The sequence below is a fragment of the Augochlora pura genome, chromosome 4 (genome assembly GCF_028453695.1).
Source record: "Augochlora pura isolate Apur16 chromosome 4, APUR_v2.2.1, whole genome shotgun sequence".
NCBI lineage: Eukaryota > Metazoa > Arthropoda > Insecta > Hymenoptera > Halictidae > Augochlora > Augochlora pura.
The window spans coordinates 12,820,045-12,840,687 of NC_135775.1; the positions used below are offsets into that span (position 1 = coordinate 12,820,045).

The following is a 20,643-nucleotide window of genomic DNA, read 5'->3' on the forward strand; positions in this document are numbered from 1 at the left end:
GTCTTGATCCGTCAGAGTTTTATACCATTTTCTTGCTAATGGAGACTGATACGTTTTGGCTATGAAATCGACTGATTACTGGGAATCTGAGTAGATTGAGACCGTAGTAAATAAAAATTTATACCTTATTATATTATTATACATTATTAGGAGTAAGAAATGGAAGGTTGAATCTTCCATACGTAAATATCCTTTCTGAACAATCATTTTTCGCAGAACTAGGCTGCAATAGCCTGTTTTGACCATCATTCGAGTAACTAATGAGTACAATAGATTAGTTAGAGTACAATATAATACCATGTGATTCGTAACTAAATTAATCAATACAGTAACCTGTAGTAAAATCTCAAATTGTATAAAATCGAGCAAATAGGTGCGCACAATCACGAATGATGATACGCTATTTACCGTTTCGCGTCTTCCCCCAAAACGTAGTATGAGAAATTGCAAATTGCAGAAGCGTTCTAATAATGATTCTAATTCTTTCTGCTATAAAATAAATTCCATTCTTCAAACCCTCACGCTATCAACATCGTATTACATTCTACATGATGTCTCTACACTACTCCTGGGATAATCCGGATTTATGTTAAACATCTATAATGTATTCCATGTTTTCGAAATATGATCTCAACGCACACATCATACCAAACAAAGTTTGATCTTATCCCAATACTATATTATTCATTTTAGCCGCAGAACTTGCAAAGTTATGTTTCCTTACGCGATTCAGCACACTTCTTTACCCACTGTCGACGGTATACTACACAACCTTGGCATCTACTCCTCCAGAACTTCATGCCATCATTTTTATTGTCAGCTCACTAGGTCTGCATCAAGATTATTCTCATACATCATAACCATCCGTGCCTTCTATATCTCCACAATCGAAGTGCTACATAGTTTTTCCAGGAAGTCTCTAGTACAAATGATAAATTTCCTACCACAATGTACCTTTTATGTTCATGCAAACATATTATGTTCATAGTATATAGTCATAAGTATGGTCCTTCTTGCATACAAAGTTATTAACTATTTTGTGTTCTATTTTGATAATCTTGAAATCTCGCCGCGCACTCCTCTAGTTGCTATAATCGTCCCAATCACCTTTTCTTAATTCGAACCATTACTGTCATCTCTTTACCTTTCTTTATACTTCGCATACTTCCTTTAACACGTTGACGCCGGCGCCGATATTCACGATTTTCTCTGTGAGTCGGCGCCCGAAACTTACAAAAATTAAATAATTATGTTAAGTTTATAATATTGCATTTCTATGTATTTACTATTGAATATCTGTTTCTATTGATCAGATAAAATAACATAAACCCATTTTGTACTAACTATTTTGTGAAATGCAAGCAAAATAAGCAAATGTACGTCGCCCACGGGTCTGACACGTATGACCCACCGGTGGGTCAAGCCGGCGTCAACGTGTTAAAGCCTCCGCTATTATTATTCGTTATTTCTGTTACCCACGACACCTCCCTCGTTATTCTTCCCCACCCTTCTTTTAGCCTCTCTTACTCCCACGAACAGTTACTATTGCTCTGCCATAACTTTTAATATTATTCTCATTATTTTTACGACTTGTTGCTGTTTTTATTATTTACTTCGTTATTGTCAGGTTATTGAACCTTTCGATTATATATTTCTTTCTTACTTACATTTTGCGTTATCGCATCTTTAAGTCCAGGGAATCGTTATTATCATTATATCTTCGCCATGATTTTCTATTTCGCGACACAACTAGGTGATATCCGGTTAGAGACGATGCACGGTGCATCCGGAGATCGATAACGCGTCTCGGATGCAGGCGAAGACGCAGCCAATATTTAACGAGCTTGCGAGCTCGCCGGCTCGTCCTCGAGGCTTTCTTTAACGTCTGACGATCTTTAATTCATTAACGGGGCATTAATTATTCATCGCCGATAACGATGGAATCGCTGATCGTCCCTCCACGTTGGTGCGCCCAAGTCGGAGAAAACGGGAACGGAGGAGAGGAACTCCGTGGGGTGAGTTCCGACCCGCGAACGGTTCTTTTTTATTACCCCGTGATTTCTCTTGGATAAATCGTGTATCCGGCGCAATTGCGGCGCAACAGAGGGAGAGAATCGCCCGTTAGACCTTGTGTACGGACTGGCTAATCTCTCTGACATTGTTTCGAAACAATACGACATCCGCCCCTAATTTGTACTGCCTTCGTAGCGCTGCGCCTCGACGCGCCCCGCTGGCTGGCTGGCTTCCTCTGCCCAAGCGTCGACAGCGCGGCTGACAGAGTCAATATTTTCGCTGTCTGCGTCCCGCGCGGAGACGGAGACGGAATATCGGCAGAAATTCACTAAACCGAGAAGAGACCGGCTAGGCGCGGCGAGCAGGGAGAGGAACGTTCACCGACGCTCTGGAAAAGAGAAGAAAAACGCCGCGGATTTCTGCATAGCTTGCTCCGTTCCGGTGACTCGCTAGCTCGCTCGCTCGCTCGTTTGCTTGCTCGCTTGCTTACTCAGCCGTTTCGGATTAACCCGAGTCTCGCGTATATATTCGCCCTTCCCGCGTTCCGTTTTCTCTTAGCGCTCGTCTTCCCGGGAAACCGATCGTCCCTGTCGGTTTCGTTCGCCGTCGGAGCCATTAGGTTACCCAAAAGTTCTTCCACTACTTCGCCGATGAATTAATTGATATAATTTATCGCCGGCATTCAATGTACTCCTTTATTCATGGCACCATTTTATTGGGATGCTTCTCTATTAGGGTAAATGTGTGCCTCATATCGTTCCCATATTTTTTAATCATTATTTCTTTTTTATTAAAAAGACTTTCATTCAACATAGATACACATTTAAAAACTGAAAGACGCGTTTCTTTACAAACTACTGAAAAATTCAAGAAAGAAATTCAGCTTCAACGAAATCGAGAAAAATTTGAAAAAACATGCTAATTCGCAGATTTGAGAAATGGGAGAAGTGTACTTTCTTTGGCTTTCTTGCAAGAACAATTGTAAATCTTTCTTGCAAAAAAAATTCTTGCAAAACGTGCGAAATTTGTTTTTAAACATACATTCAATGCACTATATGTACACGAAAGTATTTACGAAAAAATTTATAATTTTTAAGATATTTTTAACAAAATCGAACTTCTTCGATTTCGAACTTCTTCGAAAACATTTTGCAATGTGTTTTACATATATTGTTGTCCACGTCGTAAAATTGATTTTGACACCAACAATCGGATGAAACGATGTAAGACGTAAATTAATACGCAATAAAGAAGTGTTGGTACGACACTGCGGACATCTACATATAAGCATCATAATATAATATCTATAACATATAAATGTCTGGCAAAAGAGAGAGTAATTGAAGGGGGTGATTGTGATTTGCGGGCTGATTTCCAGCTTTCGCGAAGCTATAGGACGAGGAAGTGTAAACTTAGGAAATAATGAAGCGCGTCTATATAAGATCAATAAACCGCAAATTGAAGAATAATGAAACATCAATGAAACGTTAATCGCGTTGATATTATTATATTAACATACATAAAATTATTCTCTGCAATCCCTTCTTAAACTGCTACGAAAGTAGTCGGGTACATTCCCCAATTATTTAATGTATTCGTTCATCCTACATCTATCCTAAATTCGTAATAAACATTAACTTCGTGAAACTACGTGCTCTAAACATTTTACAATCAGCAGAAATGGCTGGCAAGTATCATTACCAAACAACGGGTCCTCGTGCATGTGAAACTGTTTAAGAGTGCTCCGAAAATAATGCAATTGTTATTTATCGTTTAAAACACTTAATACAGAAAATAAAATTTGATTTTATTTCACCGGTTGCACAATACCGAAAAATTATACGAGTTTCGGTTAAGTTAACCACCCGACCGGCTCATGTTCCCCAAAAACAAATCAATCAACCGTGTGATCGTAAATTTCGTGGATCCGAAACCCCGACACGCGTACACCAATTGTCATCCATTAAAAATTCAATATCACTGCAAACCGCTCGCGAGACGGTAAAAACCATCGGACTCGTCTCGCGCGGCGCCACTCGTACAAAACAAAATCCGGTTCCTCGACCCCGATCGGTCCAATTCAGCCCGTTCCAAAGACGATCGGCCAGAGGAAACGTTCCCTTAATTACCATCGAACAGCGTCGTCTAGGCACAAGGTCCGCGGGGTGGGGGTTGCAATTAAACGCCTAGCGAATTACAGTGGAGCGTAGGCTACTCCGGGCCCGGTATTGGATCCCGGGGGTTCGCGGGGGTGGTGGTTGGAGGGCAGGAGTAAGGCTCGAATCAATCCGGCTCCCCTTCGCGAAATTGTAAATAAATTAGGAGCTGCACGATCGCGAGAGTCAACACGTTGCTCGCCGCGCGACCTGCCCACCCCCCCATCACCCCCTACGTTTTCGACGGTGGCTGTGTGCGTTCGCTGCGTGGCGCCACACATTTTCGCCCCGTTTTGCTCCCAGTTTGCGCACGCGCGCTCCGACGGAGAAGCTGGATTCCGGTGGGCGTGCGTCCTGCGGGATAGAGCGAGAAGAAACGGGACGCGAGGCAGATCCCGACGGCGAGGGTGAAGGCGAGGGCCAGGGTGATGGCGAGGACGAGGGCCGCGCAGGGAGGGCTGCTCCGAGAGAGAAAGGGTGCGGGAGGAGGGCTCACGGACGGGGGACCCACACAACCGCGTTGCGTTTATTAACGCACGTTGCACGGTGGGGTTTGCTGGCACAGCATCGGCTGTGCGGCAACCAGCCAGGCAGGGTCAAGTGCTTCGCTCCGTCCTTTTCCGATCCCAGTCGCTCCTTCCACCACCCTCTCGGCCGCCGCGTCAACCCCCGTTCGCCGACGACCGCTCTGTCCCACCTTCCCGTGTACCCAACCACCCCCGCGCACAGGCCCAATCGCCCAGCACGGCTGCGAGCTGGAAATACCAGCCGGAGAACGAACGCCGCCGCACACACGCCTCCGATTTTATTTCGCGGCAATTGTTAATTCGTATGTTAGGCCTTTTCTGGATTGGCTCTCGGCGATCGATCCTTCCGGCATTTGGTCGGCAGAGCTTCCGAGGTGTTTATGCACGGCCGCGGCAGTCTGCGCATTTCAACCTTTCGCGATTTAGGTTGGTTTCGGTTGGACGCGTTACCTATCGCGTCTCATTTATTTAAATAAAATGAGTAGGTAAAATACAAAAAGAATGGGGACATTTCAAGAATTTAATCCTATTGATATATTAGTCTTGTTAAAATTATAGGAAAGAAGTGCATTTTTATTTTACCTAGAACGATCTCCTAGGATTACTGGCAGCATTATACGGTTTTTAATTTGTTTGCAAACGTGTAAATAAATACTAAAACATAGAGTTTATATATTATGTAACCTATAATATATAATTCATAATCATAATTTGTATATAAAAAATAATATATATGTTTTAGTATATTTTGAAAACAGTAAATAATATTTTAGTTACTTAGATTTTATTTTTGGTCGCTTGCATCCCCACAGTGATTTCGATGCCAAAAGCTTTTGTTTGCCCACATAAATACAATACAATAATTTCTTTTGTCACTGTTCTGCAATTGAATAGGTAAAAGTTGATTTGATTGATTTCTAAATCAGATGAAAGTATACGTTATAGGGTTCGCCGTCGTGCACTTGGCGGAATGATTTGAATATCTCTTTTGTTACGTGTTAAGACTTGAACTGCGACAAGTGTGTAATTAATTTCAATTTTTTGTAGGAGCATCGAAGATCATGGTTGTCATATATTGCATAGCTTAACTAGTTGTAGATTTCATGAATTGTAGATTAGATGTACGTGTTTTTTTACAACCTGCTTATTTCAATTAAATAAGTGGATGTTCGTGAAACATTATATATTAAACTGTTCGTGCAATTATTAATTTATATTCGGCTGGGACCATCCAAATTTAATAACATTCACTGGACCCTATGAACACCCCATAGTAATGAAAATCCCGAAGAGTATTTCAATGATAAATTTGCAGTCGGGGACGCACCACAAAATATCTGGAAACCAAACCGCTGGGTTCGTTAATGATCGGAATAATCGTTGATTTTCTGAAATAAATTGACGCAGAGGTGGTTAGAGGGATGGACAATTTCGTCCTGGCTGAGTTGCACGCTGGTCGAATAACATTTTCGACGAACGTTTTAAATTCTAAATAATCTTCGAATGGAAATTGCGTCGAACAAATCGGCGAATAAAATTGACAGTTGGATGAGGACCTTTGACAATGCATATAATCAATATTTAAATAGTAGACCCGTTATCGCAGAGCAATCTTTTATCTTCGAGGTCGTCAAACTGATTAAAATATTCGTAACAATTTCGACAACTATTGAAACTGCGAAACTCGTTTTGCTCGTACTCCGCTGCTTGAAAATAATTACCCACGGGTGATTACAGACCGCCGTTTCTCAGGCGAGAACGATAATTAAAAAATACGTATGGTTTAACATCATAGATATCGAGGTGATCGTACAATGACAGACAATTGATGAAGGAGAAGAAGCTAGTAAAGAATACAGAAATATGTCCACGATTAATAACAAACTAAAAACACAATCTGTTCATTATCTTCTCGCGCCGTTGCTTTTCCACATGGGCGTAACTGACAAATTTCTGCAGCGATAAAGAACGAAGCTACAGTTCTCTTAAAGAGAATTCGATTTCCCACGAAAGAATAAATTTCCAAATCGCTGCGCCGTGAAATTTGGAGAGCACTGCGCCCCGTCTTCTATCCACAGGGGTTCCCTGGAGTGGGAAATCGCGATCCGTCTCTCAAGTCAAAATCTTGAGGATTTATTCGTTCTCGTTAATTCGTTATTCGAAATAAAATTTGCTCAGCTGCGGACGAGCGTGGCTGTGGCAGCAGCGTGGCCTGGTCTCTCTGTGACGGCGGCGGTAGCGAGCTTGCATTTTCCTCTCGAGCGAATCACGGGGGAAGGACGGAAACAGGGAAACAGAGCGGCAGCTCGGAGAGGGAGGAAGAAAGTAAAAGTCGCCGGGGGTAAACGTGTCTCGTCTCTCGTTTCGTTTCGTTTCGTTTCGTTTCGTTTCGTCGGCTGGCTCGTCGAGGCGCTAGAAGGGCCGGCTTCGAGGGCCTCCATTACCGGCGACTAAAAAGAGGAACAGGAAAGCGCTGCGAAAAAGAGAAAGAGCTAGAAACCGACGAGGAAAAGAGCGCGAAATGAAGAAAGAAAGAAAGAAAGAGGGAAAGAGGGAAAGAGAGAAAGAGAAGCGTGGAAGGGGCGAAGGGTTCGCGAGGGGGTTGGAAATCTTGAGCTGCACCTGGCTCGTTTCTTCTTCTTGGTGGCGCAAAGGCGAGAATGAATGCCGGCAAAGAACGCGAAGAAAGAGCGGAAGGACGCGAAGAGAACGGACGAGGAGGAAGTTGAAGCAGCGAAGACGAAGACGGAGACGAAGAAGTCGTAGAGCGCGAGAATGCTCCGCGCGCGTCGTTGATGACGATGGGGTGGGGGCCCCCGTGGAGGAGGAATTACCGGTTCGTTGGCTAACTGGCTTCATAGAAGAAAAACCTCTTTATATCTCGCGCTCGCGCTCGCCCACGCACCCAGCCAGCCAGCCAGCCGGAGGCAGGCCTCTACCCGTTGGCGGCTGAAAAACGCGCCTTTAAGCCTCGAGTTTCATCGAATACACCCCTGAGTGCACGAGTGGCGCGCGGAACAAAGCCACCGGAAATCGCCCGAGTGGTACTCCGGCTTACTGGCGCCATCTTGTACGGACTGCGGCAGCCTCCTCCTCGATGGGGAACGCACACTCATTGTTCTTTTCGTCAGGTACTTGCGCCACATTTTCGGCGGAACAACCCCTTCTCGACGCTTTACCGGCTCTCTGATGTCTTTCGCGCCGCGCCGCGCCGGTCTCGAGATGTCGATCATTTTTTGGGAACTCTACCGCTGCTAGTCGCGGTACATGTTCAGTGCCCGCTCCGCTCCGTTTCGTCCATTGCTGGCCTCTAATTTGGTTAAGTTGAGCAAGCTTTGCTTGGGCATAGGCTTACAGTCTTCTTTTCTGTTTATATTCTGAGAGGATTCACGACGTAGAGAATATGCTAGTTGACAACGGTCTTTAGAAGCATTTTTAAGGACACGGAAGGTCCGTTTCACTGATCTCGAAAGTCAACATCTTAACTGATTTCTTTACAAACTTTAGTTATAAATATAAATTTAAAAGTATTTTTAATAGTATGTACTGTATTGTTTGATGGTTCGTATTTGGTTTTTAATTTTTTTATCGTATAGTACAGTACTGTAGTGTTTTTGGGGGTGTGGAGGGCAGAATGATGAGTGTGTCGCATAATACTGAATGAATGGGACCGATGTCTGCAGAGTGTTTAGGCAACTTCGAGTGACCTAAGCTTATTGCTTAGGTTCCTCGAAGTCCTGCGTAATCGAAAACCAGAGCGAGAGTGTAAGAGAAAAAGAGCGAGATAGAGAGAGGGAGAGAGATTGAGGAAGAAACTATGACAACGAAATAGTGTTTTGTAAACTTTGGAAATACCGCTAGCATGCAATTGTCGATACTGGAACAAAACATGTAAGAAATCGTTATTGGAGTTAGTATCACTTTTAACTTAGCTGCCAAGTGTCCCAATTGATTTGAGCCTCCTTACTGTTAACTAAAAATATTCGATCGACGTCACTCGCGTTCGAAAGTCGATAATGCGTCAACCTTGATCCTCCCTCCACTGCTACCTTTCTTTTTAAATATCGAAATCGCTATCCGTTCTTCTTGCGCAAACATTATTCCTCTCGAGCAGTCCCTCCAATCTTACATGCTTAGGTGGGTGTAGGTAAACATTGTACGGCGCGTGTAAGTAAAAGGTAAGCTAAATAAGCGTTCTCTCCTTTCTCTCGGTCTCTCTCTCTCTCTCTCTTCCTCTATCGCTCTCTGTTTCCTTTTTTCGTGCTCGGATACACGCCAGCAGGAGCGTGTACGAAGTGTCTCTTACCAGCACTGGTGCCTTTTCATTCGAGTTAGTCGGTTGGTCTCGCCTCTCGAGGAAAACGGAGCCAAAGGGTTTCGATTTCCGTGTGTCGTGCGCCCACCGGAAGTCCTTTTCACCCTTTCGCGGCGGGCGAAATTTATTTCTCGAAAAGCCGCCGTTCACTTCCGATCCCTCGAACTCGAAAACATGTCTTCCGCGAAAATCATCCCTCAACTTCACCGTCTCTTCGCAACGGGGACTCGAAGCTTCGAAGGGTCTTCTTGACATTGGTAGCAATTAAAACTTATCCTGACGATTTTCTGTAGCGAATGGCGTTCCATGCGACCGCTGAATTATCATTAGAAAGAAGAAAAGTTTCATCGCCCTTCAAGCAGATATTACCTCTTTTGTAGATTGAATCCGCGAGGCAATTTACGTCGTCATCGACTTTGTATTTTTCTATAGAAAAAAAAACCTACAAGAGTTTGCACGATTCAAATTATTTTTGCATTTTAATAAACTCGAATAAAATACACGTTGCGATAAAATTCGTTGCGAACGAAATAATTGACAGGTTAGTGATCGCTCCTGATATTTAAATAAACAATCACGAATATCTGTCGCGGTAGTATTAAGACCTGAATTTCCCGGCGGGTGCACCGCTCGATAACAACTGGGGCGTATTTAATTGGAAAGTCGCGGCAGTTCGAAAGGAAAAAATGATTTGCCCGGTGTTTAAATGGCGGATAATTAATTACAAAATGAAAGCTCTGCCTGCCAGACGCGAACCTGTGAAATTGTATTGGAAAAGGAGATGGGAAATCGGCGAGGCGGGAGAGTGGCAGGGAGAGAACGGGAAGAGAAAGAGAGAAATTCGTTCATATGTAGGTAGTATATGTGCTGTGTGTTGCCTCTCCGCCACGGGTATTGGATTGGATTGGATCGCCGCGTCAGCAATACAAACACTCGAAGCCTCGATGTGGGTCGGCCTCTCCCGTTCCTGTTTCAAACTGAAATTACACTTTCCCGGCCCCCGACGCCCCCCTAGACCGGCCCCATTTTTCCCTGCGCGTTGTCATTTTTCGACCGTCTTCGAGAGCCGAAGATTTCTACGGCGCTCGTCACGGAGGTCCAGAAAAGTTGCGAAACGTTCTAGATACCCTTGATTCGTCAATTTCTTGTTCACCAACATTTTCTTGTTAGACGGTGATGAGGAACAGATTTTGAAAATGATTTTGTAAAACAATCGAGCATATCCGAAACTCCGTTTATATGAACTTCATAAAACAAAATTTTAGTTGCGTCTGATTAACTGAACTCTATCCGTAACTGAATCCTCTTATAAGTACGTACGCGAATTCCGATGAAATGAATGGAAACTTATAGTTAGACAGATGGACTCCCATTATGTAAATCTACTGATTATGTAACCGACTGATATCTCTTTATTTAGGTTCAAATAAATAGAGTTTTACTGTATTGTAAAATGTGGCGTAGTTACTATGTAAAATTTGCCAGTACCAATCGGTATCTTATAAAGGGAATGCATCCAATACATTTTCGAGTACTTATTTATACATATTTACCATTTTTTATTCAGTTATTTTATTCTGACACTACATTAAACATTTTACACCCTTTAATAATTTCATTGCTGACTGAAATCAATAAAGTATAGCAGAATATCTGCAATTATTGTACGGATGAATGCTGTTAAAATCTATTCAGATATATTCATGTTATTAGTCATAGAAGGATCATGGTGTATCAAAATTCTTCATTGAAAGGGTTAAATAGTATATTTTCATATGAAAATGAAACATTTTTGACGTTTGATATATTAACAATTACTAATTACACTCGCACAGCTATACAGAGGATAATTCCTCGGTCCAGCATGCAAGCCAAAGATGTCCGCGTAACAAGTATTGTACAAATTAATGCGCGCAGTTGGGGCCGTCTAATTAAATACCTGAGCGTGGTAACGCTTCACGACCCTTTGCGATGGGGTTGAAGCGGTCAGCCGTGGGCTGGCATGCACGCCGGTCGGGGCTGCTATTATCATAAACGCAACAATAACGAGGGATGATCCGACGTGTAAACTGCTACCTCCTACTCCCCGCCCCTCCCCCCTCCCCCTCGTGGGCCCTTTTTTTGGCGAGGGTGAGGATTACCGTGGGGGCGCCCCCTCGAAAACCGTTCCGGGGATGGAAATCCACGGGGGATGTTATTGTTGCCGCAAGAGAGCGAGATGAAGCGGTCGTGGCGCTGCTCTTGGAACAGAGGCAGCCGGACTCTCTCTCTATAGCTGGTAGACCGGAGTCCACGAGACCACCCCTTCGACCCTCGATAATATTGACGGTGTTTGCCGCCTCCCATTACGAGCTCGATTGAACCGAACTATACGATTATCATGCGTCACTGATAGTCTCTCTATGCTCGTTCGAGCCCCGGCAATCTTGGGGGGTCTCTACAACCTTTAAACGATTGCTCCTTGGGTACATAGAAGACGGGCTGGCCTTCATCGGGGGTGCAAAGTTAAATACTATTTATAATGCCAAGAATTCTGGTGTAATTCATTTAGGGGTTCTTTCTCGATAAGAGTGTAAAACTCGATTCGTTTAAGGGTTCCCTCGCGTTAAGAGTGTAAAACTTAATATTTCATCGATCATCGCCTAGTCTGAGGGTTTTATTATTCAATTGGTAGCCCTGAGGGGTTTTTGATATTTAATTTACTCTTTTTTAATCTAATTACACGCAGAATCCTTAGACGCTTCATTTTATTTTTCAAATGATAGTGCATAAGTATAACCACAGCTAAAGTACTGCAAGTTAATCATTGTAAAAGATATAAGTCGAAGATTATTATTCTAGAGTTCCCTACAAAAATATTTGAACAAAAATTAAATCTTTAGAGTTGGATCAATAGAAGATATACATGAGTTTGTAATAGAGACAGTGCAATAGAATAGCTCAAGTATATAAAAGTGTAAAAAGTGACACTGCATTTAATAAAACTGCATATAGTTCAATAACATCTGTAGTAGTTTTAAATAATAGTTGATTCAATCTACATACTCCGTTGAACGAGAGAAAGAGATCGTGATTAACGAAAAATAATTTCCATTCTAAACAGTTAATTACCACTTCACTGATGTATAACACTTCCATGAATAAATCAGAGACAGATAATCTGAGATTTGAATTTCGATCAATTACAAACGGTTACACGATGCACTCGATTCTACGAGTCTCGCGACTCCAGCGAATCTGTTTGCCAGGGCGTGACATTTTCACCGAGACGCGTCACGATACATACTAGACTTCTAGGATCTCTCCATTAGAATATTCACGGAGAATTCTCAGTCGACTCGCTATTTAACCTCCCGCAAGGACACATGCACGCATACAGGTGCCCGGAGTGGGTAATAGGTCATAGATCATGCGCGACCGTGCTCGCTGCATTGGAAAAAACAGCGCTAGATTCCGGCGAATAAAGAAACGGCGAGTTCGAACGGCGATCCCGACACACCGAGCAATTCCGGACAATTTTTCCTCGGTACGAAGTGGATCGATGGTCTCTTGGAAGACGAACACACCGTCGGGGAACAAGAGGCTTGCACGCGGAATACATGAATACGAGATCCAGCAGCCCCCCCGAGAGTTCATTACGATTTCCGCGAAGCATCCGAGGCATCGTGCACGACTCTGCTCTGCCTGTCCTCTCCGCGGCGCAGGTAGCTTATGATCGATTCAATTAAAATTGATTTCCACTCGTCAGGATACATCAAACAGTACCGGTCCTCCCTCCCTTCTCCTCCACCGACTCGGGGGATCGTCCCTCAATGCGCCTCTTGTTTCGTACTTTTCCCCCTTGACTTCGGTAAAAAGCATGATTCCGCGATTCGAAACCGAGTTATAAATATTCAACGGTAGTCAAAGACGAGAGCATCGTTGCAAACTCACGGCTACAGGGAGGGGGGGCGGGGGTGACCGCCCTTGCCTAACCAGTTTTGTTCTTTTGTCAGCGTCGTCATTATATTTCCCGCCTCCAATTTTTCTCTCTTTCCTTTTCTGTATCCGCCCGATTGTATTTGTATTTGCGTGGGCGTGTGGCATCCACGCGTAACGACTTCGTTCCTTCTCCGTCTCTCTTTATCTCTCTTCTTCTTCTCTCTCTCTTACTCTTTCCCTTTATCTCTGTCTCTTTTCAACCCCCGGCCCCTATACGCTCGCGCGCGTGATTCCTGCACGCGGCCTTTCGAAAATCTGTTATTAGCATCGAGACTCCGCCATTATGACGTCTCGCGATTCCTGACAAACACTCCGTCTCCAGTCCGAACAGCACGCGCGTTTACATATTATTCGAGGGTGCAACGGGGGCACACGCGCCGCCACGCTCCCTTTCACCGCTCATTCACCCACGCGTACGTGTCCTACCCCTGCCTACGTTGCTCTTCTATCCTTTCCTGTCGCCCGTCGATTCTGATTTCCTCAAACGATGAGGTAAACGACTCTCATCGGTTGTCGGACCCAACTATTATTGTTTCGTACTATTAACTCTTCCTAATAGCGGGGCTCTGGATGTAATTGTCGTTATGCAATTACAGTACTTTCTCCTAACTTTTCGCATTGTTGTCTACATTTTGTAGATTTGTGTCAGTTCTAGATATCTTGAAAAATTAATTCAGTCAGTCGACACAATATTTGCCATAATTGATCTGGATCTAGGAATTTTTCAATGTACCATCATAGTCATAAGATTTCTACGGTGTATTGCCGCTTTCCAATTTTTAAAAGGAAGGTCCAAATTGAAAGAAATTATGGTATTTTAATGATCAGCATTTGCGACATTTTACTGCCCCCCCCCCCCCAGAACTTGTGAAGAAAATTCTTTCCTGACTTTTTAACATGTTCAACCTGAATCTATAATACACAGCGGAATCTTGGTTCTTCAAACTAATCGAAGTACGCGAGCAATAATAAGACAGTTATCGAATTACAGCGTTGAATAAAAACTTTATTTATTTGTACAATTAAACGCGTTGTACATGAGTTGTTTTCGTCTCAGATATTTACATATAAATCTTGCATGCCGAATAATTGAGATATGGATTATTCTATTAAAATGTTTCTGTAGCTCGAACATTTTACACTTACCTGTTCACGATTTGACGACGTTTTGTATCTCGCGGCAACGACAGGTGTAGGAAAGATTGACGAACCGTTCGACTGACTTTTCAGGCTTCCAGAGGGGATACTATCAAGGGGGATACGAGAGCTCCAGACCTAGCCAAGCCGTCCCGGCTAAGCAGGCCCCAGGACCATGGGCTGCTGGGTGCGTTCCCCATACCTACCAGCGTTACCAGCATCAAGACTATCAGCAATGGAATAACTACAGCACTCAACCGTACGGACGAAACAATTACCAGAGTTTGCCGTACAATAGCTACCCTCAGCAATGGGTAAGATTCTCATACTTTATATTCAATGGCAGTAATCAGTCGATCGTTCCTATTTGCCGGTTAAATGTATGCCGCGAACACTCTGCGCTTATATCGATAGATGGAAAGTTGAATATTTATTATATATATATAATTGTTCTTTGACTGCGGTGACCTTTTTTTTTTTTTTTACAATACTCAGCAGTGCAGACCTGAAAAGTCTGCTGTCTATTTATAACGTTGTTCAAATGCCGATGTGTGAAAGTTTGTAAAGAGTATACGCCTTAACAGTCGTACAGCAGACAGTCGATTGATGGAGTCGAGTCACATTTGACCCAAGCTAAATTAGTCAAGTAAAATGCAGTAGGTTTTGTTGTCAGAAGTGACAAATAATAATCAAGTATAAATAATTAAATCTACAGGTTTTCCATACAATTGTTTATTTTCTTAGCGTAATGTAATATAATTACATTGTGTAATATAATATAAAATATCAGCCAGATTTCTATGTAACATCCATATCGACTAAGATATTCATCGTATTGTGGCACAGTCATTATCTATTCATTTAAAAAATTCAATTTTATTCAATTCAATATATTATAGACAATCAATCCTTTGCATTAGGGAACTAATGAATATTTTCCTCAGAGAATTAGATTCCACATCGAAAACATGAATGTCGTAACACGATATTTTGTGATACATAATATGTAAATGATTCACAGGTTTGCGATATTTGTCCTGAAACAGTTAACGCTATTTCCTTTTTATCGATTGATCACCATGAACGGTCGGAACTTTCTAACGTTTATAAGCAAGCTAAAACATTTGAAGAATCGTTTGCAGGGATTAATCTTGGGATGATTTCCCACTGTTTTAGAACTATTCTTCCAATTACCAAGGTTATGGTAGTGGAGTCGGCAGTAGTAGTGGCAGTGGCAGCGGAAGCGGCAGTGGCAGTGGCAGTGGCACTGGCACCGGCGGCGGTGGCGGCAATGGCAGTGGCAGTAGCACCGGCACTGGCAGCGGTGTTGGTAGCGTTAGCGGTAGCGGTAGCGGATACAGTAGCAGGACGAGTGCTAGAAGAGGAGGAGGAAGCGGAGGAGGAGGAGGAGGAGGAGGAGGAGGTGGAAGAGGAGGATACAGACGATAAACGTAAAAAAGAATCCCGATCATTCGACCAGGCACGTCGTCGATCGCCGGATTGAAAAGGTATATGGGAAATAAATGGAACCGCAAGAAAATTTAACGCTAGGACCAGAGATAATTGTCTCGTCGCGAGTAACAAACACGACCGTATCGCTCAAACCGTAGACCGAGGCTGACTAGGTTGCAGAAATCCAAGCGTTCGTGTACAAAATGCCGACGTTGTCGACCTCCTGTTCTCCGTTGAATCGCGAAGACATCACATTCGGCGACCAAAAATTGTGCATAATATAATGTTACGCGTAAAAGGACACCGTAAAGTGACCGAAGGCAGTCAATAATCAATTTACGACGCCATTAATAGGATAAATGCGTACCTGTTCAAAGGAAAGATGTAATTAGTTGTAAGTTTTCAGACGATATAGCTGGAGCGAAGACCGTTCAGAGCCACCGATGTTTGTCCCCGACAATGCATAATTTTCCTTCCAGTCGAATTATCTTAAATCTTGTTCTCCTATTTTCTTAATACATTGTGTATATAGTACTCTGATTTGGACTGACAAGAAAAGAGGGTTATTATTTTTAGAGATTTCAACGAGTTTTTGACTCCGATGTAAGTTATCACTACAATCTAAACGTAAACACAGTTAAGGTAACTACGAGGGGGTCACATTCCTTCGTGTCTCGTTTTTGCAGTTTGGTTCCATCAGTGAAACTGTGAGATGAACAGAAATGTGTCGAGTAAGCGTATTCACTTGATCATTTTTAGCGTGAACCTAATTAAGGTTACTTCTCTACTAGACGTAGCGTGAACGCGTTCACTCCGAACATATATTTTTCTACAATTTCACTGGTCGTCTTGCGACATTTATCGTCTTGCAGAAACTTGTGCCTAAAGTAGGTAAAATGTTGTCATAGAATTATAAAGTGTATTTATCACGAGACATTCGACGTGTACGATTAGGAAATTGTATATTGTGAACAGAAAAATTTGTTGCAATCGAGTTCGATCATCCGAAGTCGTTCTAACGCGGGAAAGGTGGCCATGAATAGTCGAGTAAAGTTCGCTCTAACTATGACTCCGTAGATTTGGAATTCATCAGATGATAGCATGCGCATTTTCGCGTCATTTTAGAAGCATAATCAGTAAAGTCTTTGATATGAGTGGAAGTCTCTTATAACACTATTAATCATCTTTTTTATTTTTATTATATCAGACCACTCCATTGATCAATTATCACTATGCCGCACGGATACTGAATTTATACTTTGTATTTTTAGTTCGTTGGTATCCTGTTACAAACATGTAATTGTTGATTTTGTAAAACACAATCGAGGCCAACGCGTCGGGATCGACGTGTTTCGAGAATAATTCCGAAATTAGCACTTGTTAATGAAATTGGAAATGCTGACGTATGATTATTCTTTTCCGATTTGTGAGTAACTCTGCCGCGTGGCCTCAATTGTACAAATTGTTTATACATATTGTCAGTGTACAGTCGACTGTGGGGAATTATACGATATCCCTATGGACGGTATATGCGGCACGCGTGGACATTTTTGTAATGTATGTACTTGGGACAAATATACTTTAATTGGTTCTAGTTCCGAACGTTCACTGTATCCCCTCCATCGTCCACAGACTCCCAAAACAACGTCCAATGATCCTTGTCTAGCGAATATTCACGTATCGAATCAAAATTGAGAATAAATTGTTTTCATAGCATATAATAATAAAATTAGTTTAAAATTTTGTTTAAATCAACTCAATTAAGTATCTGCTTTAGTCTTTTATAGTCTTTTATAGTCTTTTATATATATATATATATTATAGTCTTTTATAGATTGTATAAAATATTTGGAGCAATCAAAGGTAAGTAAGACAAGCTAAATATAAAAACGCCAATAATAGATATTAGAAGATTCTCATAATATTGATAATGTTATATCTAATCGAGCATGCTTAACCCGTTGCGCTACAATAACGAGTCAGACTCGTGGCGAAGATTTTATGCAAGCTCTACTAAATATGAATATTATTAATTTCTTCTACATCGAAGTAATAATAAATTCTTCGGTTATTAAAGTATAGAAACGAAGGTAAATAAAGACAATACAGGAAATAAAAATTGTCTGGTTCTATTAGGAAAATTATTAAACATGAGTAAGTGCTAACTGTCACAGTATGAAAAAAGCGGTAGTGTATGGGGTTAAGGAAGAATAAAAAAATGTTCACAGAATTTTAAACATGTATTTTTGTTTTAACAATGTTCTGTTATAAAATTCAATACTTTCTTATGATAGGTACCTATATGTATTATTTGACAGTATAGTATAAACAAGTGTATCTCGAACAGAAAAACTAATATTTGTAACATTTTCTCTTGAATGGATATAAAATAAATCACCCTTGAGCGGACCTTGAACCTTTTAATATCTTAAGTTTCTTAGGGTTAAACTGCGTACCCTTGACAAACATAAGAACGCACGTCTACTTTTAATAGTTTCAATAAATTAAAAATAATGTATCAATATTCGGATATCTTTTGCCGTATTCACTGATCCGCATTTTATTTGTTCATTATTTATCGCAGCTGCATAAAATCCGGAGTCTAGTTATAGTAACCTAGAGTCAAAATAAAATTTCGTCGGGTAATTTTTGTCCGAGCAAGGCGGATCCATTGGTTTCAATTGTAAACGCTTTTGTCCCGGCGGCGAACAATGTGAACATTTTGGGAAATTGGAAAGCGTAATCGCCACGAATGGCGTGGCACGGTATCACGGTTGAAACCAGGCGGTCGGGTACATCTGGTACCGGTCTACCAGAGCGGGCGAGCATTGAACCAGCGAGTACCACTCGAGAAAACAATAGCGAGCAGCGCTCTTGTTCTCCCCCTCGCTCTCGCCCCCTTACTCCTTCTTTCTCTCTTTCTCTCTCTCTCTCTCTCTCTCTCCCTCTCTCTCTCTCTCTCCATCTCTCTCTCCTTTTCTCTCTTCCTCCTCCCTTAGCCTCTCCTCTATCGTCACCCTGAAATCTGGATCCTACGCTGTAGAACCGTTCGTTGGAAGCCGCTGGGTTCCTTTGGCTGGGCAAACTCTGTAGCACCCCTCTTAAGATAATTATAAACTATTCATACACACCACTGGCCAAAAGTTCGCATCCACTTCCGGTTTTCTGTATAATTACATCACATGACAAATTCGTTTCAATCTGATACGTTTATCGTTGCCGGGGCTCTTTTATAAATTAATGCAATTACTCGCAGTTAAGATTATTGACTTACCGAACACAGCTTCGCGTATAAAGACTAACAGAGTCCAAGCTTTCGGTCCGCAGTGTATACAATTTCCCCAAAGGTCTGAGGTGGCTTAGCAAAGCGAAGAGTAAATTTGTTTAGTTTCATTGATCGAATTAATACGCGTGACTAAATAAGCGCAACTAAAATTCCTGTATATCTCTTTCAGCTTTCATCGTTTTCACACTTCGTGGAACCAAGGGACGACAGAAAAAGCGTTCAACGATGGAGATCTCGCTTATCGGTACGTATTGTATTGCACACGGCCCATTTAATTTGCATTGCCCGCATAAAACTATCCGGACTCTCGTTCGGCGATCCAAGCCGATATTTCCGATAGCCCGCATGGGTAAGTGTAAACAACCCTTCCGCTCTCCTGTTCTTCGAAACTATTCTTGCAACGCTTTCACTACAACCGGTGTAGTGGAAGTTGCCATTTCCGCAACATTTCTCAACTGAGAAACTGCTAGATTATGGTACCTTCTACTAAACAAGATTGGAGACTCGAAGATACATTGGTAGGTTGTAAATTCTATGCATTTATGACAGACGCGTGTAGTCGAAGTATAAAATTGTAAAGACACGCGATGGTTTTAATAATATTGTTACACTGTTTTCGACTTATGAGAACTATTGAAAGAGACAATTCTTTTTTATTAAATTCATATATTTCATAACCGTGCTGGAAAATTTTTATTTTACATAAAAATTCGCAACCTAATAATTAAAGCCAAGCGCTACCTGAGCTACGAATTACATTTTTGAATTTTCGTTATTTCCAGCAGCGGTCCAAGTTGTAGTGCGACAGCGATAACCGCTACTGTACGACGGTCTCCTACTATGTACCTGTATGCGTATTTTAAAGTTCCTTCTTTTGTTAGAAACATTCACCGAGCCGTCCAATTTTAAGGAGCCGAGAGCTTTTAGCCGTGGCGAAAGTACAAGCAGCTAGTAGCTACTCGGTCGTCCGCGGTATAATTTCCAAGTGTTCGAGCCTCTGATTTCTTTGCGCCACAAAGAAGTCGTCTTTTCCGGTGTGCTTCTCTTTGAGAAACTCGCGTGCATTCTCGAGCACGGTTATTGCGTCTGCACACGATTATGGACGATCGAGCGGGTGCGTGCGTGCCGCGCATACTCCTCCATCCGAAGTGCTCCTTTCTGTGAAGCATGCGGCGTTATCTCGGCTTCCTTGTTGTCCCTTTGATGAAATAAAGCACTATCCGCGGCGAGATCTACCCCTGCATCAGTAGTTGCGCGCTCTCTCTCCCCGTTCCCCGTGTACACGCGATCTGTGTGTATATACTTTCGTCATCTCTCTCTCTCTCTTTCTCTCCCTCTCTCTCTCCCTCCCTGTCTCTCTCTCTCTCTCTCTCTCTCTCTCCCCACGGTCTCGAGTTCTCTCGACGGTGCAGGACACAATGCGGCCCTTACATCTTCATCGAGTACGAGTCGTCGCTTGCGTGTAATGCGTTCACTCTGGTTTCCATACGGGCACCGAGCCCCCGACCATTTCCTACCACAGACTGGGTTCGGTCCAGACACTTCCAATACACTGTTTTCTCAAACTTACGCGCTAACGAAAGCGAGAGCGTGAACGCTTTGACGGTCCTGCGCTTTCCATTGTAAAATCCGCAACAATCGACGCAGACGTCGTCTGAAAACTCTCGCGCGCGCGGTATCCGCGGATACAGACGTATGTACTTGTTGCTTAGAAATTATCGTCGCCGCTGCCATGTCACGGTTGCGAAGAGAGATCCGAATTTCGCAAAGAGAATG

The 20,643-nt window shown here is 42.5% G+C and overlaps 1 protein-coding gene across 1 annotated transcript in view; it reads left to right on the forward strand.

The window, feature by feature from the left end:
• The window catches only part of Rat1 (5'-3' exoribonuclease 2 Rat1), a 50,742-nt gene extending 33,567 nt beyond the window's left edge, over positions 1-17,175 (forward strand). The window contains exons 16-17 of the mRNA XM_078178735.1: positions 14,223-14,443; positions 15,306-17,175. Of these exons, the coding sequence (XP_078034861.1) occupies positions 14,223-14,443; positions 15,306-15,578 (494 nt within the window). The 3' untranslated portion in view covers positions 15,579-17,175. The remainder of the gene's footprint in view (positions 1-14,222; positions 14,444-15,305) is intronic.
• The last annotated feature ends 3,468 nt before the right edge of the window (positions 17,176-20,643 follow it).